The 25849-nt window shown below is 41.0% G+C and overlaps 1 protein-coding gene across 3 annotated transcripts in view; it reads left to right on the top strand.

Annotated features, from left to right (window-relative positions):
• Window positions 1-25849, top strand: part of RYR3 (ryanodine receptor 3) — a 477864-nt gene that overhangs the window by 180987 nt on the left and 271028 nt on the right. For all 3 annotated transcript variants that reach the window (XM_067558027.1, XM_067558029.1, XM_067558028.1), the window contains 4 exons: window positions 3173-3365; window positions 16271-16487; window positions 16727-16831; window positions 25726-25829. In XM_067558027.1, coding sequence (XP_067414128.1) covers window positions 3173-3365; window positions 16271-16487; window positions 16727-16831; window positions 25726-25829 — 619 coding nt within the window. The remainder of the gene's footprint in view (window positions 1-3172; window positions 3366-16270; window positions 16488-16726; window positions 16832-25725; window positions 25830-25849) is intronic.

Raw genomic sequence — 25849 nt, 5'->3', positions numbered from 1 at the left:
ATCCTGGGCATGTGAAGTTTTTATGACCTCTGTCAAGGGACTGACCAGGCTGATTATGATGGACAATACTCCCACCCAGTATTATCCGAACAAACAGGGCAAGGCCAGATCCAGTCCTTTATGTCATAAAGTGATGCATTGCAGTGACTGGGGCATGGCCTAGTGCTCAAAGATGGAGACAGGCCTAGTGGTTGGCACCAAGGGTCAAATGAAGACAGTGTCAGGTACCAACCAAAAGTCAGAGCCAGAGATGGTGTTAGGTGCCAGGCCCAGGGTCAGAGCTGGAGACAGCGTCAGAGGTAAGGCAGAGGAGCAGGGACCTGGAGCAGGGCAGGACAGCAAGAACTGGGAGAAGATAGAGGACAGGAACCAGGAGGAGGTGAAGAATCAGGAACTGGGAGTAGACAAGAATGCAGGAATCAAGAGTCAGGTAATAGCAGTCATCCAGGGATTCCTCTAGTTGCTTAGACAACTTCCTGTTGTTTCTTCCTGGTTTATATAGAATCCCTGAGCCAATCAGGAGGAATGGAAGGTTTGGGAGTGGGGCCCTCTGTGAGCTAACCCTTCTGTGGGATCCTTCCCTGGTTACTCAGATGAGTTGGGTGTTGGTTGGCAGTCATGGCCTAGGCACTGCCTGGGGACTTGTGGGCCTGGAGTGCGAGATCCATGATCCCTCACATGCATTTAGTAACTTTTCTATTTGAAACAGCATAACCCTCAGAGCATATCTCCTATGGGGGTGCGCAGTGCAGAGTACTAGTGCAGACCATGTCAGTAAGGACTTCACAGAAGATCATGAATGGTTCTTGAAAAACAACATAGTGAGGACAGTTTTTCACAAATGAGGATACTGCAGTGTCAACCAGTTTACCACAACACAAAAGAGAAAATCTCACCATTTCTGTTCCAAAACAGGACTAAATCCAAGCTCAGTTATGTATGCATTCTGCTTGATCAGGGCTTCTTTACGCATGCCTTCTGATCTTGTTGCTATCTAGGGACATCAAAATGGTGAAATGGGAACATGCCAGAATGATTCTTATAGCCCTACTTTGGGCAAGACCGCTCTGGTTCTCAGTCCTTCAGATACTCTTGATCCAGCCTCCAATGACATTATCTTTTGTACACAACTTATCACTGAGCCATGACCAAGTTCTCCACCTGAGCTCTTTGTCTCCACCTTGTAGTATGGATGTTGTGTTGCTAAACCTATTGGAGAGGGTCTGCTCTTAACAGGTTCAAAATATTCTCATCAGTAGCAGAGAGGTTTCCACCAGGATAACTTATCTTGCAAAGTGGAAGAGATTTTCTGTCTGGGCCATACTAGGCACATCATCCAAAACAAAGATTCACCATATCTTGGAATGCACTCTTCATTTGAAGGAATCAGGCATCTCTGTGAGCTCCATAAAAGTTCATTTGGCAGCCATTTCTACAATTCACCTTCTCATTGAAGGATGTTTGTTCTTCTTGCATCAATGACTGGAAGATTTTTAACAGGTTTACATGGGTTTATCTCCTATATGTTAACACACACACCCTGGGACCTTAATTTAATATTGACAAGGCTCATGGGACCACCATTTAAGCCACTGATCTCCTGCTCTTTTTCTCAGCTGTTTTCAAAGTCAATGTTCTTATTAGTGCTAACATATGTTAGTAGAGTTGCAGATCTGAAGGCTTTGATGATGGGACCTCCATATGTGGTGTTTTATAAACATAAAGTTCCTTTAAGACCTCACCCTAACTTCCTAGCAGAAGTGGTATTGGACTTCCATTTGAATCAGCTGATTCATCTACAGAAATTCTTTCAAAAGCCTCATAACCATAAAGTTGAAAACACTTCACACACTAGATGAGTGACTCTTTCTATCTTGATAGGATTACGCTCTAAAAGAGTTTATATCATAAGTAGAAGAGAATGTGAGATCAGGAAGTTTCTGCACAGAGATTTCAGAAATGGATCACTCTTTGCATCAGGACTTATTATGATCTGGCAAATGAAACCCCTCCAAAAGGATTCTAGCTCATTCCACCACAGATCAGGCTATCTCTGTAACATTTTTAATTAACATCCCACTCATGGAAACTTACAGAGCCACCACATGGTTTTCAATTCACACTGCCACTCAACATTATGCTATTACAGCAGCTTCCAGAGCTGATACTGATTTTGGAATATCTGTCATTCTGTCTTAATTTAAGTAGACTCCAAATTTGCACCACCTAAAGAATTACTGCTTGGGAATCACCTGAAGCAGAATATATCTGTGCACAGCCACTCAAAGGACAAAAAATGGTGTCTTACCAATAAAGTAATTTGTTGTTCTTCAAGATGTATTGTGCACATATGTTTTCCATGAACTACCATTGGGGTCTGACATCACTGAGATACTAGTTTGAAGGAAATGAGAGAGGGTCAGGGTGACTGTTCTTTTTGTGCCTCTGGCTGAGGGCATAAACACATAGGGCACATGCACCACCCCAAAAGAGTACTGCTAGCTAAATGTCTACGACTCAAGTGCAGTGAGTATTGCACATACCTGAAGTGCAATATATGTGTGCACAACACATCTTGAAGAACAACATTTACTGCGCAGTTAAGTAACCATTTTTTGTGGTTACTCTGAAGAATGAGTATCCCCTTTAATTTTATTTAATCCTGTAACTGTGGATGCTTTCATTATCCCTATAAATATATAATCCCTTCCATGGATGAAGGCAACTAAAATGCATTGGAACTCTGATGTTTCATGAATAACGGAAATAAGACATAAGTACTTCAGCAGTAGATATTGAAATTACCTGTCCATCACTATTAGCTTTATACGGTCAACAGCTCTTGCATTAGGTCATAATGTGAGCACGCATTGCCTGAGCTGAGCATATTCTTTCTTGCTAACAGCTGCAAAGGTCTCAAGTGATTTGCTCAGTTCATGTACTGTTCTGCCACTTATCAGTCTGGAGAATGTAGCTCATTGTCTGTATCTTAAAGCAAAAACAGTCACAAAGCAGATGAAGACATGGTTATGTCTTTATGTTTGAAAGAAAATAAATTATTTGAAATAGCTTGTCAAAAAATTTGAGTCAGTATAGTTGCTATTCTGTTGTTAACCCCTTACATACAGGAGATTGTTTAAAGCCTTTCTGCCCCTAACTCCTTTTTCATCAGGTCGAGTACCTCGAGCTGTAGCATCTGTCAATCAGCATTTGTTGGCATCTGATGACGTGGTTAGCTGCTGCTTGGATTTAGGAGTGCCCAGTATTTCATTCCGCATTAATGGACAACCTGTACAGGGAATGTTTGAGAACTTCAATGTCGATGGGCTTTTCTTTCCTGTTGTGAGCTTCTCTGCAGGTGTCAAGTAAGTGCTTGATCTCTTCATATTAATATTTTGTTCTTTTTTGCCATGTTGTCATGCTGAGTGTTGCTTAACATACATAATTTCTTTTATTTTATTGCTTAAATATTATACTCCTTTCAGTCAGGGAAAAAAATACATTCATTGGTTTAGAGACTAGTTGTCTTAGAATTGGAACGTGGAGCTTTTTGATCTGTTGGTGATTGATTTGAATATGTCCTAGGGCTGACAATGACTGAAATCATTATCATTTGATGGCTGTTTGGTGACTTATAGGCAATTAGTTTGGTCTCAGTCCAATTACCATTTGATAAGTAGCCACATCAGAGGCACAACACCATAACTGGCATTAACTGAAACATTTGTTGGCAATCTCAAAAAGAGGTAAAAAATAAATTATCATGGAGACTAAACTCCTTTCTCACATAGAGAGCTTGAAAACCAATAGTGAGACAGTATGGGAAACCTATATACTCGACTGCCCATTTTGCGCCTGTTTTATAGATAAAGTGAAGACTTCCGACTTCAGAACTGTCAGGCTGGACATTTCACCACACCTCAACTCAGTTCCAAAAATATTGTTCAAGTGTGATTCTACTTTAAAAAGTCACTGGGTAAAAATAGGACCTTCTTTCTTAAGAGAGCCGCTTAAACTGTTAAGTCTATTTACTTCAGTGACTAAAATACGTTTTTATTAATATTAGTATTGTTAGCATTACAGAACCAGCACAGTAGAGAGTAAGGTAGATTCTATTCTGGCTCTTCAATGATCATCATAATTTTTACCTAAAATTTACAATCAGTTACACTTGTGCAAACCTCTTAAGCATAGGAAGTTCTGGGGGCCTAATTTTTGCTTTATTATGAGTTTTGATTTTCAAGAAAAACTAAATCTGAGTCTCAGGGGCCAGGATCATTCTGCAGGTAAGGAAATCATTGAGAGGGTGTGATGAAGTGTGAAAGCTCTATGCTCAGCTAAAATAAGAAGGAATAAATGGCTTGGCCTGCAGTTCTGCAGCACATGCAAGAAGTATCAAGCCTATAGGGGAATAATCAGGAGGAGAACAAGCAGCAAAGGAAAAGAAGACGGTGCAAAGGATCTGGCCACCTTTACAGAGGGGGATCTCACTGTAGACCTGGAACAGATTGAGTCCCACAGTTGTGAGTTCTACATCCCGTCCAGAAAAGAAAGGAAGAGCAATGGGGAAGAAAAGCTCAGACTTTAGATGGTTCATCCATTTAGCAATTAGGGAAATGGCTGGGTTTTCCTGAGATAAAGGAAGTCTGAGGTCCAGCTGTACATGGGTTTTTCCCAATGAGCTGAATTCACAGAAGTTATGAAAATCTAGTGAATGGGAGAACTCCCAGGCCTCTCCAGACAGAATAATCAGAGGGCCTAGAAGAGATGAGGGTTGGGAGTTGGTTTTACTATCCATCTTGGAACTGACTTTAGTCTTTACCTAACTTAGGGTGTAGACAAAAGCTCATTGAAAATTTTCAGAAGAAACAGTTTTCCATTAGAAAATGCTGATTCAATGGAATTGACCTGTTCTGTTAGAATGGGTCAATTACTTAAAACATTTGATAGAAACCAAGCAGGCAGGCTGGACTTGACAATGCACATCCTTACAGAAAATATCACCACAATGTGGTATGTGAACAGTCAGGCACTCCAATGTACTGTGTCAGGAGGTGATTAGGCTCCGGCATTTTTGCATAGGGAAAAACGTTACTCCTGTTGCCAATCACTTACCTGAGATCCAGAATTACCTGGTGGATCACCTCAGCAGAAATTTCTCCCTGAATCATGAGTGCTTTCTGAAGCCTGAAATCCTGCAGTCCATCTTTTCAGTTTGGGGAAGCTCAATGATCAACCAGTTTGTCACGAGAGACAACAAAAAATGCCATCTGTTTTGCTCTCTAAGGGATCTCAGTCCAGGCTCTATGACCAATGCTTTTCACCTGAGCTAGGAATTGGCACTCCTGTATGCTTTTCCTCCAATTCAGATCATCTTACAGGCCATTCTCAAGCTGCAATTGGATCATGCCATGCTCATTCTCATAGCTCCAGTGTGGCTGAGACAAGGATGGTTCTCCAACTTCCTCATATGATTGGTTCAGTCTCTGGGATCTATAAGCCCCAGACCAAGGAACCAAGAATTAGTGAGCAACTCTGGGCCCAGAAGGTCCCACCCAGTTGCATCTGCAAGGCCTGCTCACAATGGAAGCAGAGCTCAAATGGAGCAGCTTAGGTCAGTCAGGGCAGATTGAGGAAGGGAGCAGACTTCCATTGTTAACTACTGCAGAGAGGCTGTAGGAGCTCTCCACTGCCTGGGCTGGACCCCACTTCCAAAACACTAAAGGCCCCAAGGAGACTGGGGATAGAGGGGTGAGACTGAAGAAAATGCGGATCATGGGCAGGGAGAACCCCGCCCCCTTGTGAGTGCTGTGAGATAGCGAGGGCAGAGGACAGTAGGAGAGTGCTGGAAGGGAGGTATGTGAGCCCAAGAATGCTCAGGGCTCTGTTCCCTGCTGATTAACTAAGTGCCATTGGGGGGCAATTAGGGGCAGCTGGGGCCAATGAAGGACCAGCCAGGAGCTTCATAAAAGCCCTCCGCCCCAAACAGTCAGGGCATGAACTGGAGGAGTAGGAGTGCCGTGCCGTGCCGTGCCGTGCCGTGGAGTACCAACTTAAGTGGAGGAGCAGAACAGAGTGCAGAGTCCTGTGGACAAACAAAGGTATCCGGCTCAAGGAGCCAGAAGGAGGGGGAAAATTAGCCCAGGAGAAGACAGTGCAGCTGGGAAAACAGTGCCAGCAGCACATAGCTGCCTCTCGTATGGCCCCTGGGCTGGGACCCGGAGGAGCGGGTGGGCCCGGATCCCTCCCCTCCTCCTTAGGGAAGACGGGGTGACTGAAGACGCCCTGGCCCACTAGAGACAGTACAAGCGTGGGACCCACTAGAGGGGAGCTGACGGCTGCCACAGTGCATAAACAGACCCTGTTGGGAATTTGGAGAGCAAGAGGCCATGATAGGAAGTGACCCAGGAAGCAGGTTTGGTGACCCAGGCCACATACCCAACCTTCCAGTCACAGACTCTGGGTTGGAGTCTGGTGGACCAGGGAGGGCCCAGGTTCACCTACCACCGGCCCCACAGACTCTCACCTCTGGGCAATGCTGTTGCAGGCTCTCACTGCTGGGCAGTGCTGCTGGGCTGAGACCCCAAATCCCCTGACAGCCTCCTATATGTCTTCCTCTTTATCCTGACCTTCTGACTCAACATCACTGTCAGATTTTGCACCCAGCACACAGCTCCCTGCATTTCATGGCATGGATGCAGCATGGTTAGATGAGGAGGAGGACGAATGACGTTCGGAGGCAGTCTGGCAAACCTTGCTTATTAGTAGAAAGCCTTCCACCAGAGTGACCTTTTTGGCCAAGTGGAAGCAGTTCTCGATCTGATTGCTAGACCAGGGAGTTCAGTCATAGATGCTGTGATGAAGCAGAGCAACAGCCAGTTAGCACATCAGGGGTTAAAGAGATTCTTTGGGCCCAACTAGCTCTGCCCCATTATACTGCCAACCATTTCCAGGCCTGGAGGGAGGAGAAAAGGAAAGAGCCTAGCTCAGATTGGGGCTGACTGGCAAGGGGCAGGAGCTAGCTGCCTCTCTAACTGAGGGGAAGGATCACTAACCTGTCCTCCAAGGCAGCCACATGAGAAGAAGCACTGTCTCCCTAGTCACGAGAGACTCTGGAGGAGACCTAGGAGCCTCCAGCACCAGAGGCAACTGAGTGGGTGAAGCCCAGGGACATTGTGGGAGTTGGCCTCCCCAGTGTGCAGCCCACCACCTGAAGCAGCCTGGGACTGTGACGAGGTGCTGCTCAAGGCCCCAAAAAGGACCCTATGAGAAGCAGGCCCTATGGACCAATTAAATGGACCAAAGGTGCCACATCCCAAATCAAACCCAGGGCAGCGAATTTAGACTCTCTGCCAGGAGGGCTGCCCCTCTTCAGAGATTGACAAAAACAGGACCCTGGGCAGGGATCCAGTGAAGAGGAAGGGCCCAGGTCCCCCTACTTCCCCTCCAGCCTTAAATACTGAGGCCCTGCAACCAAGCAGGAGGCTGGGAGCCATGCACTCTTCTGGTCCTTCAGGCCCCCTGTTACAGATGAATTGTATTTAGAACATCTTGGAGTACTTTTATATCTTCAGTCTTCTGGTCTTGCACTTAGCTCATTGAGAGTTCACCTGGCAGTGATTTCTGCATTTTATCCAGCCATCTATGAGAAGTCAGTGTTTTTGAACTCCATGCTTGCAAGGTTCTTCAAGTGTTTCATTCGTCACCACATGCTGGTAAAATAATTGGTTCCTTTGTGGGACCTTAGTACTTTCTTAGCACCTCTTATGAGACCTTGTTCAAGCCTCTGGCAGCTTCTTCTTTCTCCCTTCTGTGTTAGAAAACTGCTTTTCTTGGGTGGTCACATCTGCAAAAAGAACATGCAAGTTGCAAGCATTGATGGCAGTCTCTCCTTACACACAGTATTCCAAAGACAATAACCCTGCAGGTGCACCCTACATTTTTTATCTGAAGTGGTTTCAGTTGAACCGAGTTATATCTACTAATGTTCTTCCCTCAGACACACTCAATTCCAGCATCTTCACACGCTGGTTGTCAGGTAATGTTTAGCTTTTTACCTGGATAGAACTAAACCTTTCCATTCTTCATCTGGTCTATTTGTTTCATATGCAGACTGAATGAAGGGGCAAGCAGTCTCACCACAGATGATCTCCAGGTGGATAACTTCCTGTGTCGTGACAGCATCCAAAGTACTTCAGACTGTGCCTCTTCACAGGCTGTGAGCTCATTGCATGAGCACAGGAATATCAATGGCATTTCTAAGTGATGCTTCTATACTGGACATTTGCAGGGCTGCCACTTGGTCCTCCATACATACATTATAAACTACTATGCTGTTACTACTGCATCCAGCTCAGATGTGAACTTTGGAAAGGCAATCCTGCAGTTCTTGTTTAAATAGACTCCAAACCCAGCCTCCTGTGAATACTACTTGTGAGTCACTTACTTGGAATATACGGCTGCATTTACTCAAAGAGGAAAGAAGAGGTTACATACCTGAACTGTAACTTGCTCTTTGAGATGTAATGCAGATATGTATTCCACAAGCCATTCCCATCCTCTCTGCATCTGAGACTATGCTCTGGATGTTGGGTTTGAAGGAAGTGAGGATGGTCAGGGTGGTGCTACCTTTATATAGCCTGGGGCAGGACGTGGGCCACAGGGTGCAAGTGCAACCCTTATGGGTATTTCTAGGCAAAGTTCTTCAGCTTTGGTGCACTGGGCACTTGCATACCTACAAGGAATCCGTGTCTGCATCACATCTTGAAGAATAGCAGTTACAATACATGTACATAACTGTTTTTATAAGGCTCCAAAAAGATTTCTAATTATCACCACATCAAAAGATACTTAAAGCAGCCACGCTCAGGCTTCCTGTGGCACACAAGTTTCCTTCTTGGAGCTCGAATTTGGTGTTAGGCGCCTTAACCAAAGAACCATTTGAACAATTACATTTTTTTCAGCCCTAATTTCTCTCTTTCAAAATGTCTTTCTTAGTAGCAGTCACCTAAGCTAGGAGGGTATTGGAAGTTGGAGTATTGTCTTTGGAGCCTCATCTATGTATTTTCTATAGTGACAAATTCTTTGTTTGGACCTGTCATTTATTCCAAAAATAAACACGTTTTTCCACAGGTCAAAAGAAGTGTTTTTGCCATCTTATTCCCTATTCTAAGCATCCCAAGGGGATTGAATGTCATAAATTAGGTGTCAGAAAAGTACTTAAAATCTATCTCAGGAACACAGCTCTTTTCATTTTCTATCACTCTTCAATTAAAGGGACGAAGGCTTCTAAATCCTCTATTACAAGATGGATCAAGGCGCAGATTGCTGAAACCTATAGAGCACTTGGAGTGAATTCACCAGATAACATGACAGCCCTCTCCCTGAGGGGTTCAGCAACCTCTTAGGCAGAGAGGTCTTGTGCATCGTATGAAGAAATCTGTAAGGATGCAACATGGACATCAGTGAACTCACAAAGCACTACAAGGTGGATTTCCTTTCTTCCTCAGATGCAGCCTTTGGAATATGCTCAGAATATGCTGCCACAAAATTTATCCGGGGTCAGTCCCCATGCACATTATCTAAATCCTCTTTCCCTCTCCTTCCCCTCACCGGGGGTGAGCACTGCTTTGCACATCCTGCAATAGTACAGACTACTGGAAATGGAGGGGAGTGAGAAAGAAAAATGTCCTCCTTATCTGTGAATTTTCTTTCCAATACCCTCCATGCTGATAGTCTGACCCACCTGGAAAAGACTCATTTTTCTAAGAACTATAGTTCTTCCCCTCCATTTTCATAGAATAAAATGGAAAATACATAATAATATTCATCTATTCCCTAAGTCTCTGTTACAAGGTTCACATGTTAAAGATAGGTGACTAAGGGTTTTTCTACATGAACACTTAGATTGCAACAAGCTGGTGTGTGAATCTATCCCACACTAGCCTGCTGAGGTCTAACGGTCCATGTAGATCCTGCTGACATGCCCTGACAATTCCTTACTTTGATCTAGTCCTATTTCAAAGCAGGGTAATCAAACCACCACAGTAAGGAACTGTTAGTGCACATTAGCAGGGTTTACACAGACAGTTAGACCTCAGCAGGCTAATGAGGGGTAGATTCACTCCCCAGCTTGCCACATACTAAATGTTTGTGTGGACAAGCCCTTATTGTAATATATTAAGTCAGTATTTTTCAGTTTTGGTCCTGGCCCCAGGCTGGCTGTCAATCTTTCTTCTGCCTCCAACTTGCAGGGAGTGTACAGACTATTGGGCATGGAGGGTATTAAAGAAAAATTACACGTAAAAAAGAAAATGTACTTTTTCCTCTGATAACATTTGTGGAAACAGCTGAACCATTTTGGCTGAAACATACAAAATTTAGCCTGAGGCAGTTACCTGGCATGGAAAATTTCAGCCTGAATGGTTATAATGTGTCCAAGTTATACACAGTTGAAAATCAAGTCTTATAATGGGAAGTATTGAGTGACATGAACTATGGGCAGCGCTATTATCTCCTCCTCCTATAATAACATAACACAGTTAGAATTCAGATAATCAAGAAAGAGATTTAATCAGCACCTCTATCTTAAAAACTCAGTTTATTTAAGTTCATTCAGATTTATTTAGTCTCTGTTTTAGATAGCATGAAGTGACAGAAGTGAAGTCTGAGACTAAATTAAAATTAGCTTTCTAACACATTTATGTATATCACAGCTGTTCAGAGGATTTGAGAAACTGGAGGGTCCAGATGTTTTGACACGAAGAGTCAACATTTTTAGAGATAAGTACCTTGTGCTTTTAGTAACTGAACAGGTGGTATGTTAAATACTGATACCACAGGCTCTCTGTTTCTCAAACCTATTCTGTATCACAGAATAATATTAGCTATGTGACATATTCTTGTCATTCATCCTAGAAAAATCATGTATAATGAATAGAGCTGTAATCACAGCTGTCTAGGATATTAAGGAATATGTTTGACAAAAACTGAATTTTCAGATATTTTTGTCAGTTCCTGTGCTGAGCCTATGTTTTCTATAAGCTAAATAATTTACTTAGCATTTTGAATAAACTGTGAATCAACAAGCTTATATATTTCTAATAAACAATTAGTAGATATTATGCCAAAATCAGAAATCCTGTTAATTATTTATCTATGATATCTCAATTAATGAAAAAATAGAAATTGAGAAACCAAGAAATTAAAAAAAACTTTATAAACTATTTTTCATTAACTTAAAGTGACTGGAGATAGGCAAATGTAACAGGAATATCTACACTAAAGAAAAGGTTTTGGAAGAATTTATGAAATATGCCATGACAATGACAGTGGTCTCCTCTTTAGCAAGAACAAAGTTAGGGCAGTGCCAGTGGAAATTTCCCCATACAGTTGTGCAACACCTTCCCTACACAGAGATCAATTCTGCGAGTGAGAATGGTTTTCATATAATAGTCTCAGATTTACATTACAGGGCTGCTAAATACAGGTAGGATGGTGATTTAATGCTAACCATAGTAGTGCAGGAATTGAACATGGGAAGGAAGGAATGCCAGCATCAGATATAACTAATTTTCTGATACTTATGCTCATTCTTCATGTGTTCAGTGAAAGCAGATAGGAAGGAGAATGGGATACACAGAAGCTGAATGAGCAGAAGCAGAGGGAGAGTAAGTATGAAAAAGAAAAGAGCAGTAAAAAAGCTAGGGGAGAACTGGAATGCAGGAAAAGAAACAAAGAAAGAAGAGAACAGAAGCACAGGAAAATTAGAAGAAAGCCATAGAAGTGAAAATGCTATACAGGTCAGACTAGATAATCTGATGATCCCAACTAGTTTTAAACTGTATGAATCTATGAAAAATGAAAGTGATAGTTTCAGCTAACACTGGAGGGCATTAGAATGATTGTGGTTCTAGAGCGACCTGTGCTTTTTTTTCCATTAGAATTGGTTAAATTTTTTTCATCCAAAACTACTTTAACAAAAAATGTCCTTTTGTGAAAAAACACATGGTAAAAAAACTTGTAGACGTTTTTACTTTTAAATTTTCTGATTTTGTTTCTATAAACAAATGGAAATCTGAAATAGTTTTGTGTTTTGGTTTTTCAGTAGGCTTTTTTTTTTTTTTTGACCCTTTCAATTTCTTTACTCCCCTTTTATTCAGTGGCAACATGGAGAGAAAAGAATAAATGGAAAAAAGAACAAAACAAGAAAATGGGAAGAACCCCAAAACTGAAAATCTTAAATTTTGAAAGCCAGCAAATTTGTGGGGGTTGTTTTTTTCCATCAGAAAATCAGAACATTTCAAAGTTCTCCACAAAAACTATAGAACAAGACATTTAAAATATTCCCTAAAACATACTTATCATTTTTGCCCAACTCTAATGTGGATCAAGGAAGATTATTGTGGTTAATAATTTCTGATCTGTGCATCTGTTGTCTCATATCACCAGTGGACTACCTAGGTTGTAAATCTTCAGGGCAGATATTGTATCCTTTTATGTGTCTGTAAAATCCCTGTCACTTTACATATAGTAGCAATAATCATAGGTTGGAATTTTTAGTCAACCGATTTTATTCCTTTTTTGGAATCCTTCTGAACTGACAACATTTGCTTACTTAAAAATATTATTTCTTTCTCTCTTTTTTTCCTCTCTCTCATTACAAAAGAACACCCATACAAACCCTCTGAGAAACCTGAAAATATTTAAACTTACAATAACAATCTAATAGCGTTGATACTAATATATAAACAATTTCACTCCAACGACCTTTATTTGTTAACTTCATTGGATTATTTACCTTAGACAATGGATAGTACTTTTCCTGCCTCTTTCACTAATTATCAGATATATTTATAAATTGAAATAAAGTTGACTCTCACAGTCCATTTTTCCTTTTATGTGATCCTTCAGTGAAATTATAATATTGAATTTGCAACATAATAGTCAGTTCTGTGACAAAAGATTGTGACGTTACTGCATGATAAAGCAAGAGAACTGGAAATACAAGCAGGAAAGCCCTTAGATAAACAGACATGTCTGCAGTAAGGGTCTAATCCAACCAGTAGTGTAACTATGGGTGATCATGGGTGGGCCATGGCCCACCTTTGAAAGCAGACCCACCCAAGCTCTGCTTAAGCTACCTTGGCAAGTGGAGCTTTCTCGGCTGGTGGCTTCCCAAACTTCCTGCTTTCAGTCACATGGCTGGAAGTTCAGGAAGTGACTGGCCAAGAATCACTAAGCAGCCCGATGTTCCTATTGCAAAGGGAGCTTAAGCAGAGCATCAGGCAGCCGACTCTCCGCTTAAACTCCTTTGGCAACTGGAGCATTGGGCAGCTTAGTTTCTCAGCTGGTTGCTTGTGACCGAAAGCAGGAAGTTTGGGAAATACTTGTTTTTTGGCCGGCTTACCCGTGTCAGCCACAGGCCCTGCTAAAAAATCACTTCTGGTTATAGCCCTGAATCCAACTCCCACTGACTTCATTGAGATTTAGATTGAGTGCCATGAGTTGAGTATAGCAAATTGAGTTTTCATATCTATTCTCTTTTGTCTTTCTACCAGTATGAAAATTCCTCAATAAAACGAAAGTAAAGTATTAAATTTAGATTGATGAGTCTGTATAGTATTTTGTACTGTAAAACTTTTATGTTTGGCATAATAGCTTTGATTTATGAAAAAAATTGATTGACTAGTTCTTATATATTACTCTTGTAACGCTTAAACAACAAGAGTCCTGTAGCAACTTAAAGACTAACAAATTATAATGCTTGTGATTTGTACTATAACTAGTGTTTTATAATGCTATTGCATCACTTTCTAATTACAGTGAAATTCTGTACCATCTGTAACAGCCACGATATTCCCAAATTCATTAGTATTGTTGCTGCAGTTTTTCTGTCATTGTCAGCTAACCTTGGCTGTGGATACTTATTAACTTAATTATTTACAGCTTATTGTGATAAATTTGTCAGGGATTGTTGCTGATCTAAAAACACATAATGAAAAAATTTAATCCTCTTTAACTAAATTGCATGAGTTTTTAGAGAACTCCATCCAGAAAGCAGTATTAAGTCCTTCATATACATTGCTGCAGTTACTATATCAGCAGTGATTCTGATTAGTGATAAAGTAATTAATCAGGTACTTAAACAATACTGCAGGACATTTCTGTTTAAATGTCTAACTATATAGAGTAATAAATTATCTTCACTCCAAAATTGGTACAGTATTAAACATTTTAAATAGGGTGATGGTTTCGTTTAATGTTGGTCTTTAGTGATATGAATAAAATCAAAAGGTTAACATTAACAATTTGTTGTCCGAGTTTTCACTTTCCATAGACATAAGGATGACTGAACCAATTAAGGGGCTTTTATTATTGGAGTATGTCTACCCTAGAAACAGAAGTTGAACTATATTAGATTGACTTACAGCACCACAGTAATTACTGCAGTGGTTCATGTCCACACTACTCTCCTTGGGTTGGTGGTGCATGTCCTCACCTGGAGCACTTCCACTGATGTAATAGGGACAGTGTGGAGAGCTCCCTGCCTGGAGCTTGGCACTCTCCACTCCCTATTTCCCACCAGAAGCTAAGGGAAGCCATCCAGGGCTTTTCAGCCCCCACCACCCACTCCTCACTGGGAGCTGGGCAGCTTTGTCAATTTCAGGGCACTCATTGAGAGCTCCAGCTGGGAGCGGGATCCATAGACACTGCTTCACCCTAACTGCACCAACATAAGTTTATGCCTCTTATGGAGGTGGAGTTATTATGTTGGTGTAGTAGAGCATGTATGTAAGCTGCCTTATGTTGACTTAACTGTGTGGTTCAGACCACCCCTCAGTCCAGTAATGGCTATCTAATCTAGAGGATTTTGCCTCCATACCATTACAATGCATATGGGGTTGTTTCTGAACACTCAAGATTGAGGGTGAAATTATTAATGCTGTTGCAAATGTTTTTAACAACAAAAATGCATATTTTATTATTTATAAATTGAGATTGAAAAGGATGAGATTGTCTAAAGAAAGTCAGTTTGTCCCACACACATTTAATTTCAATGAATTATGTAGTTTCAGAAATAAAACATGATTAATATGTATTTATTTGGATGAAACATATCTTCCATCTAAGAAAATATTTCTTAGGTTTATTTTGATATTTCATCTTTGTTGGGAATTGGATGTTTCTTTGTTTTCTTTTTTTTAAGGAATTTTAATGCCCCTGAAAGGTGCTGGGCTGATAATACCGTAGATAGAACACTTTTATTTATCCCCAAAAGATGTATAGACAAAGCAGCAACATTATTATGGTCTTGCTCACATTGTCCTGCCACTATGTTTCAGTTGTTATATAGCATTTGTAGTTTGGTCTCTGTAACTGTTGTTCAGCCCTGTGCCTCTTTCTTGCACTACAAACAAGTGGGCCAATTAGTATCAGTTTTGATGATATTTTCATGGTGTGGACACCTGTTCACCATGAAATAGACTGAGCACATCAACACATTTCATGCAGGTCACCCAATCAAGTCCTTATTGAGGTTCACACCAAATCAGTGTGAAAGATGGGTAGCTTTTCCTTTATTTCCTTTATTACCAAACTCTTACATTAAATTTACATTAAAAGTATGTGATTGAAGAGAACTGGAGAACCCTGTATGTTAATAGACACTTAACTAGGATCATGATGCAGATCTACAATGATGGTATTTGCGGAGAAATAATTTTGTTGGTTTAGTTGTTGCACAAGGTTATTGTGATTACTCAGTTCATCATAGTTATGTTCTTCAGAAGATTCTCATGTAGTTTTTCTGCACAGATAAATGGAAAATTTATTTTGATAATTTATGGTGGGATTTTCAAAAGTCCTTAAGTGATTTTGGAGCACAAGTCCTATTGAAACTTGGAATTATGCTCCGAAATCACTTACCTGATTTTAAAAATACCACCCAAAATGGAGATATTTGTTTAAAGAATGACACAGATGTATTTTGGAATAGAGATTTGAGTTAAATAGTCAAGTTTTATATTTACCAAAGCATAAATATTTTAATTAGTTTGTAGACTATAATTTTTCAACATATAGCATCATCTAACATTAGTGCTTAGAAATTCTTAGAGATTTCTTAAATTTAAGTAGTGTATCAAAATCTTTATAGATTTCTATTTTTAAAAGAATACAAAAATTTAAGTTTGTCACAAATGACCCATTTGCTGTGTTAGTATAGGCTGTCTTATTTAAACATGACACTTTTTCATTCAAAATTGTATAGGGTTCGTTTCCTACTGGGTGGACGTCATGGAGAGTTTAAGTTCCTGCCTCCTACTGGGTATGGTCCCTGCTTTGAAGCTTTGCTTCCAAAAGAGAAAATGAAATTGGAACCAGTAAAAGAGTATAAGAGAGATTTTGATGGAGTGAGGGATTTGCTGGGCACAACACAATTCCTCTCTCAAGCTTCCTTCATCCCTTGTCCCATAGACACCACTCAGGTATGTTGCGTTCACAATAACAGAAATGTAAAACTTATCTTATCCAAAATCTTCAAAGAGCAGTAAAAATGTTAGGCCAGCATGTATCCTCTCTTAGCAACATACTGCTTGTGAAATACAGTATTTAATGACGTGTTACATAATCGTGGTGTCAATTATTATAGTTGAAGCATTTTAGGAAAGTTGGACATTACTGAGTTTCTTTTCTCTTACTGAATCTTGAAATATTATTTTCTTAGATTGTTTTGCCTATTCAGCTTGAAAAGATCAGGGACAAACTGGCTGAAAATATCCATGAACTATGGGGAATGAATAAAATAGAACTTGGCTGGACCTATGGCAAGGTAAATTGTGACAATATTTCTTTTCATTGTTCTTTGGGAACAAATAACCTTATTATATGTGAAGCTGTTAGTACAACCAATTATTAAGATTATTTTATAGAATCATAGAAATGTAGATCTAGAAGGGACCTTGAGAGGTTCAGCCTCCTGCACTGAGGCAAAACCAAGTATACCTAGCCCATCCCTGACAGGTGTTTGTTCAATTTGGTCTTCCCATAACTGGGATTCCACAGCCTCCCTTGGAAGCTTATTCCAATGCTTAACTATCTTTATAGTTAGAAAGTTTTTCCTAATATCTAATTAAATCTCACTTGCTTCAAATTAAGCCCATTACTTCTTGTTTTACTTTCAATGAACATGGAAAATAATTGATCACCATCCTTTTTATAACAGCCTTTAATGTATTTGAAGACTCTTATCAGGTCCCTCTTCAGTTTTCTTTTCTCAAGACTAAACATGCCCAAGAGTTCTGATGGAACTCAAATATGAAATTGCACAACTACTAACTTTGATATGTAACTTATCGCTTAAATCCGCCTCTGTACCAGATGACTTGAGAGTAGCTAATGTAATCCTGATTTTTAAAAAAGGCTCCAGAGGCAATTCCGCCAATTATAAGTCAGTAAGCTCAACTTCAGTAGTAGGCAAATTGGTTGAAACTATAATAAAAAACCAGAATTATCAGACACACAGAAAAACATGGTATGTCAGGGAAGAGTCAACATTGCTTTTGTAAAAGGAAATCATGTCTCACCAATCTATTAGAGTTATTTGAGGGTGCCAACAAGTTTGTGGACATGGGTGATTTAGTTGATATAGTGTACTTGGACTTTCAGAAAACATTTGACAAGGTCCCTCACCAAAGACTCTTAAACACACTAAGCAGTCATGGGATAAGAGGGAATATCCTTTCATGGATTAGTAGCTAGTAAGTGGAAGCACTGATCCTCAGGGGGAAGTTGCTGGTCACCCCGTCACTCTGTGACTAACATTAGATAGGTGTGAGGATTAGATTCAATTCAGATAACAATTGCCACACTCACTAAGCCATTCAGAACATATTGCAGAGGTGGAATAAGAGGGAAGGTCCTCTCATGAATCAATAACTGGTTAAAAGACAGGAAACAAAGAGTAGAAATAAAGGGTCAATTTTCACAATAGAGAGAGGTAAACAGAGGAGTCCTCCAAGGATCTGTAACTGGGACCAGTGCTATGCAATATATTCATAAATGATCTGGAAAAAGGAGTAAACAGTGAGGTGGCAAAGTTTGCAGATGACACAAATTTACTCAGGATACTTAAGTCCAAAGCTGACTGCGAAAAGTTACAAATGGACCTCACAAAACAGGATGAGTGGATGACAAAATGGCAGATGAAATTCCATGTTAAGTGCAAAATAAAGCATGTTGGAAAAAATAATCCCAACTATATAAAATGATGGGGTCTAAATTAGCTTTTACCACTCAAGAAAGAGATCTTGGACTCATTGTGGATATTTCCCTGAAAACATCCTCTCAATGTGCAGTGGCAGTCCATAAAAAAAAAAAAAAAAAAAAAAGTCTAACAGAATGATAGGTCATAAAACAGAAAATATCATAATGCCACTATGTAAATCCATGGTACAGCCACATCTTGCATACTATATACAATTCTGATCTTCCCATCTCAAAAAACACTTTCAGTAATCTTACAGTCTTAGATGATTCTCACCACAGGCTGGCTGGTTTGCCTCCAGCCAGGCTATCCCCTGGGTCAGCATTTCAGTTGCTTGGTGGTGTTTGTAGATGGGGGTGGAAGAGAGAGAGAGACTGCAAAATATCTCTCCTTTTTAACTTGTTCCTTCACCTCCCTCTGGAGTCTCATCCCTCCCTTCAGGGCCAGGTGAAAAACAATGTTAGTGTATGGCTCCCTCCATGTCCTGAGTCACTGTGGTCCTCTGTGGATTCATTTGTTGACATCCAGACCAGTCCTTTATTCCTGGAATGCTGAATTGGGTTGCTCTATACAAGTCTTAATGAGGTGCAAATTGCTTCTCAGCTCTGTAGAGTTTTGCCTAGATTTGTCTCAAGCCATGAGACACATATATGGGAATATTACATAGTGAAGCCTCATAACCATACACATGACATTGCAAAAAACTTATCACTATAACAAAAATGTTCAGTATGCCATGAGTATTCCAAAAACATCTTACATGACATACTTTGCATTAAACAATACACAATTACACTATAAGGGCAAACATGAATAATATACAGTCACACCATGAGGGTATACCTGTGGGTGCAGTGTGTCACAAAGGGCAACAAAAATGATTAGGGACATTGAACAGCTTCCATATAAGGAGCAATTACAAGGAACTGTTCAGGTTGGAAAAGAGACAACTGAGAACACAAGAACTAGGGGTCAGCCAATGAAACAAATGTAAAACAAACAGCAGGTTTAAAATAAACAAAAGGAAGTATTTCTTCACACAATGCAGAGACAACCTTTGGAACTCATTGCTATGAAATGTTGTGAATGCCAAAAGTATAACTGGGTTAAAAAAAGAAGTAAATAAGTTGATAAAGGATGACCCTACAGCATTTTAAGCATGAGGCCATTGTGTGACTTGCCGGAGGAAGGGGTATGGCATTGCTGTAGAGGTAGAGCAGGTCAATATGAGAATGGTGACTCACTCCCCCCAGGTGACAGGAAGAGAGGGGAGAGTATATAGCTGCACACTGAGTGGAAGAAGACCTCTTTCTCTCAGACCAAGCACAGCAGAACCCACTCTCCCGCCCTTGAAAGTGGCAAAATACCAGGTTTGTGGGCACTGCACTAGCTGCTCCTTTCTCAGGGGGCTAGGAAGGAATTTTTCCCTCACTGCCAGATTGGCCAAGACAGAGTGAGGTTTTTTTCACCTTCGCACAGCAGGTTTGGAGAGGACTTAGGTGAGTCAAGCATGAAACAGAAGTTAGCCTATGATGTTGCAGCTCATTATGTAAACATGGGGAAGGATGTCCAGTTCAAGTACTCTGTGGAGAAGGAATACAGTGATCCGATAAATGGTTTGGTAAAGGATTTAAAGGAGGTATTTGTTAAAGGAGCAGAAACAATGAGGTTTGAGGCTCCTATGACAGGCAGAGCAGGGAGCCACCTCTCCCTTCCTTTATAGCCCACCTTAACTCTCATTCGGTGTGGGGGATGGTAAGGTCCCAGTAGTGAGTTGGCTGGGAACCAGGATGGAAAAGGGGCTGACAGAAGCCCTCCAGAAGATATTGAAATGATTATGGAGTTCCTAGCAGTGTACACTTTTTTATTTGCCAGGTACTCCCAGACAATTAATAATAAAGTTGGGACTTAATTAAATCACATCCAGTGTTTCCTGTCCTCCTCCTGGTATAGCTGGACAATAAGTCCATCAATGGTGTCAATTAGCCTAAATGGTCAGGAACGCAACTCGTGCTCCAAGTGTCCCTAAATGTCCATCTGTCAGAAGCTGGGACTTGATGACAGGGGATGGATTATGTAGAAAAGAAAAAAACAAAAAACAAATGCAGTGGAAAGTAGGAAGGCCCGGCCTGGCATGAGTAATTTAATACATGCCTCATTTTTTGGAAAACAGGATTAGTGAGGTAAATGAATCATCAGGCTGAAAACAAAATGTTTGTGCTAAGATAAGTAAATGGGTCAATAAGCTAAAAGACAATGTCTAAGATAGCTGAAGATAAAAAGGGGTATGCTCAGAGAATCATTTGCTAAGAACAAGATAACAAAGAACGAGAAAAGTAAGGAGTGTTAAGACGAGGTAAAGAGTAAAGTCGAACGTGGACTATGAGTAAACAGAACATGCTGTACAGCGGTTGGTTCCTACAAAGTAACCAATCCAATCCAAAAATGCATGATGCAATGTATAGTAAGTGCAATAAAATGTGTCAAGGTATATAAAAAAGAGGGTTTCTCTGTAACTTTAGAGCTGTGTTGTACCCTGCATCTACCCGCCTAGCATTTGAATCTGATCAGCTCAGCATTGTTATATGCCAAATAAAAATACCTAAGTGATGAAGTCTGGAGTCAAACTGAGTTCTTGGGAAGCTGAGTGGAAAGAGATCTTGGAGGGAATCCTAATATGGGTCACTTGATAATTGCCTTGTTCTGTTCATTCCTTCTGAAGCTTCTGGCACTGGCCACTTCCAGAAGACAGGACACTATGCTAGATGAACCATTGGTCTGACCCCGTATGGCCATTCGTAGTTCTCCAGTTCTCTGGGACCTCATTTGTCCTCCTTGAGTTCTCAGAGATAATCACTAAGAGTCTAAGATTGCTTCTGCTAGTTCCTTAAGTACCCTATGATGAATTTCATCAAGTCCTGCCAACTTGAATACATCTAATGTATCTAAATATCCTTTAACCTGTTCTTTCCCTATTTTGGCTTGTTTCTTCTATCCTTTTTGTTAATAGTAGTTGTGTTGAGAATCTGGTCACTCCGAGTCCAGTGAAGACTGAAGCAGAATAAGTATTACACACGTCAGCCTTCTTGATGTTATCTGTTATTATTTCTCTTTTCCCACTATGTAGAGAATCTACGCTTTCCTTTGTCCTCCTTTTGCTCCTCATATATTTAAAAAACCTCCTCTTGTTGTCTTTTATATCGCTTGCTAGGTGGAACTCGTTTTGTACCTTAGCCTTTCTGATTTTGGCCCTATGTGTTTGTGCTGTTCTTCTGTGATCCTCTTTAACAATATGTCCTTGTTTCCATATTTTGTAGGATTCCTTTTTGATTTTCAAGTCATTAAAAGAGCTCCTGATGGAGCTGTATTGGCCTCTTACTATTCTTCCTATCTTTTCTTTACATCAGGATAGTTTGCAGATGTACCTTTAATATCATCTCCTTGAGAAACTGCCAACATTCCTGAACTCTTTTGCCTCTTAGATTTTCTTCTCATGAAAGTCTGCTTTTTTGAAGTCCATTGTCCTTATTTTGCTGCTCTCCCTCCTTCCTTTCCTTAAAATTATGAAATCTATCATTTCATGATCACTTTCACACAAATTGCCTTTAATCTTCAGATTCAGAGCCAATTAGTTAGTCAGATTCAAGTCTAAAATGACTGTCCCCCTGGTTAGTTCCTCTACCTTTTGAAATAAAAAGCTTTTCCTCTGGTAGAAGCAACTGTGTATTCCACTTAGGGATGTGTGTGCCAAACACACCAGACCAGGAGAAATTTGCCTAGCAGTACCTGTAGAAGGATGATATCCGCACTTTGTGACTGTAACCCCTCCCTGGGCTACATAAGGTGGTGCTGCCCCAGCCCTCCTTCAGTTCCTTTTTACTGCCCGTGGCTGCAATTGGGCTTTGTATGGTCTGAATCTCAGAACCCCTCATCTAGTTTAGTTTTTTCTCCTGTTGAATATAGTTAGTAGTACCCTGAGTGTTAATTGTATTGGTTTAGTTTTGCTTGGTGATGCACCCACCAGGGTTTAAACATTGTCCTTCGTGTGGAGGAATGAACCCCAACAGCGATCTCCACATGCAGTCCTTGCTCTGTCTTGGCAAGGCCCACGTTAAAGAGCATTGTGTGATCTGCAGATTGTTCAAGAAATGGATTTAGGTGGCACAGGATCTTTTCCTGAAGCAGCACCGGCTTGAATAGGCCATGCGTCCTGCTTCGGCACCGAGGCCCTCATTAGGTCAGAGATCACCCCTGGGTTCCAAGAGTGCTGTCGCTTTGTGTTCCAGAGCTAGCACCTCTCTGAAGAAACAGAGAAACTGTTCCTGCTTGACTATGCCAAGGGAAAGACTGATCCAGACTGCTCCAGGTCTCGGGGTGGACTCTTCTGTCTTCCTCAGGAAAAGCATGGACTGGCATGGAGTTGGTGCTAGCTCATGGAGTGGCACAGGTACCTCTAACCCTTCCCTAGTGCTCAGTAGGGAAGTTAGAAACCCTGTATCATTGACTCCGGTTCCAGCCCCTGAGCATCCATTGATTCCAATACCGACCATTGATACTGGTATTGACTGTTTCCATGTCAGCAGCATACCAGGCACTTCTTCTGTCTTTCAATCCCGTCCTCTCCTTGGGTCCAGGAATGTGTCCTCTTCCAGTGTGGCTCAGAATGATTTACCGTCCTGCTCTTCACCCTCTAAACAGACTGATGCATCTTTCTCCACTTGCCCTGGATTCCTTGCAGTGGTGGATATGTCCAGATAATGTTTGCCAATGTGTTCCCTTTGTCCAGCCCTCATCAACCAGGTCATTTGTTACCGACACCTCCCTGATTGGTTGGGTGGCACATCTGAGGGTCACTGAAAGTACAGAGGCTGTAGTCAGAGCAGGAGGCCATATCAACATGCTGGAGCTTCAGGACATCTGCAATGCATATCATGCTTTTCAGAAGCATATCCTGACTCAGTGGTTCACATACTTACTAAGAATACCACCATGATGTACTATGAGAACAAACAAGGAGGAGCACATTCAAGGTTGCTCTGCCTAGAGGTGATCAGACTGTGGCAGTTCTGCATCAAGGATAATGTTATTCCAATAGCTATTCACTTGCCCGGGGTTCAGAATCATCTCCTGGACTATCTCTTTGGTATTTTTTCCTGAGTCATGAGTGGTCCCTGAAGACAAGTGTCCTCTGGATCATTTTCACAGCTTGGGGGCATCCCCACAGTTGACCTGTTTGCTACAAGGGCAACAGGAAATATCATCTGTTCTGCTCTCCAGGGGTTCTCAGTCTAGGTTCCCTGTCCAGTGTTTTCCATCTCACCTGGCAGTCGGTTCTCCTGTAGTTCCCCTTTCCCTCTATCCTGATTTCTTGGCTGCTCTGTTTTGCTCATAAAGGGCAGAGGAGCCAGTATTGAGGCATTGCAGCAAAGGCTCAGGGTGGATTAACCCTCCTGAAGGGTTAACTGACCTATGGAGAAGGAGGGAAGTGAAGGAGGAAGAACACTGCTCCCCACTGCCAAAAAAAACTGGACAGAAAAGGTAAAATAGAAAGAGGAAGAGCAGGAGCAAAAGTCTGCTGCTGTGGAGGCAGAGAATCTGGGTCTAAGCAAAGCCAGATGGGGTGTAGCCAGGACATGCAACACCAAAATGATGATCTAGCTCCATGAGCTGCAGAGAAAGGAGAGCAATCCAGATGTCTCCCACAATTCTGGACATTGGGCTACAGAAGGGCTAAGGCCTCCTCTATGGCAGGAAGTCAAAGGGAGTTGGATTCTTGAAAGAAGTTGAAATCACCTCACATCCTAGAAAAGGTTCAGCTGAGGATCCAAAGTCTGTCAGTACCAAGACATCGGTACTGAGAAAAGGGGCAGTCTCAGAGAGTGATATTAAGACCACTGGCATGCATCCTCATAGGTTACCATTTGCTAAGCACTCTCTACTGCTCAAAAGAGTGCAGAAGTTTATGTCTGCTCATGAGGACCCTTTAGTGCTTAGCAAGCATAGGGTACTGTGTTAGATTTGTACCAACCAGTTGTTGCAGAGTCATGCAGTACCATCTACAATAATGGATGGTGCATTATCATTTTGGTCTTTGACCATACTAGAGCATGGTACAGGTAGGAGTGGTAGAGCATACACTCCCCCCATTTCCTTTCTCCAGTATGGTTAGAATTTTATTACCCAGAGACCTTTCAGTATCAGAGGAGCTTCAGTCCCCTGTGACTCCTCATGCCTCCTGCCCATAAGGGAAAGTGGGGTATCCCTGTGACCCTCAGGTTCCCCAGTACTGCCGAGCTCAGGGCTGGCTTCATGACCAGAACCATACTCTGTTCTGCCAATGGAAGCTGTTCAAGAAATGTCTTCTTCAAAATCTCAGCAAATACCCAATTCTCTCCCATATATCTCCCATATATCCCCCTGAAAGCTCCTATTTCAGAATTTTATTCAGATTGCTGATATTCTAAGCATATTGATGGGAGAGAGTCTCATCGTTCCCCTTATTGGGCTTGGGATGATTCCCTTTGGGGTCCCTCTCCTGACCCATATGGGGCCCCTAATGGCATAATTGGAATCCATGCGATCCTCATAGGAATAGTTTAGGAGAATGTATAAAATGTCTTAGCAAGGAGACTGAAAGTAGGTAACTTGAATTACCACAGCAACAATTGCCACAGCAGGAAGATATGATCAACTCCCAGGGGAGAAGATCTCATCTTCTTCCCCAGTGAAGTTGTAGTGCTTTCTCCCTGCTTATTATGCTGATGATTTAAAACAGTTTTAAGAGCTGATGCATTGGAGATGCATTTGGAAATGTTCCAGGAATCTCAGCTTAAGTTACTAAATTGTCTTCATAAGTCAGTATATGTAGTGTTTCCAATTAATGGAGCATAATTGGAATCTGCTAAAGCTGAATGGCACACTCCAGTCACCATGCCACCTACGTGCAAAAGAAATATTATACTCAAGGACTCAGAGCTTTTATCTTCATACCATGCTCCTAATTCTTTAGTGGTCAATGCTGCTGAGAGAACAAAGTAATATCTCTCCAGTTTAACACCATAACACCAAATAAAAAGGAGAAATGGTTAGATTTACTCAGAAGGAAGAGTTATTCTTCAGCTACTCTTCAATTTACAATAGCAAATTAGGTTGGCTCAGACATGCAACAGGAGTTTCACTGAGTAAGGACTGTGGTATTTAGCCTATTGTTTATCTTTTCAGTAACTATGATTTTACATCTTTCATTATGTTTCAGTGGTTAATGGTGTTGTTCCATACTTCATAATTTATCATGGAAAGACTCACTTATATAATACCGAATAGCTGTTATTAGGTATTGTAGGGATGGATGGTGGTATATATAAAATCTTTTTCTGTGCAAGAAACAAGTCTATTTTTGCTCTGCTGAGATTAGTCTGAGTCTGGTAACAATACAATACTTTTCTGGTATTTTATTATAGGTACGTGATGATAATAAAAGACAACATCCTTGTCTCGTGGAGTTCTCAAAATTACCTGAAACAGAGAAGAATTATAACCTACAAATGTCAACAGAAACCCTAAAGTGAGTTTTAAATCTAAGAT

The sequence above is a fragment of the Emydura macquarii genome, unplaced genomic scaffold (genome assembly GCF_026122565.2).
Source record: "Emydura macquarii macquarii isolate MOO-44397 ecotype Brisbane River unplaced genomic scaffold, CSIRO-AGI_Emac_v2 contig_1876, whole genome shotgun sequence".
Lineage (NCBI taxonomy): Eukaryota > Metazoa > Chordata > Testudines > Chelidae > Emydura > Emydura macquarii.
The sequence above is the reverse complement of the archived record's forward strand: the minus strand, read 5'-3'. Positions and strand labels throughout refer to the sequence as shown.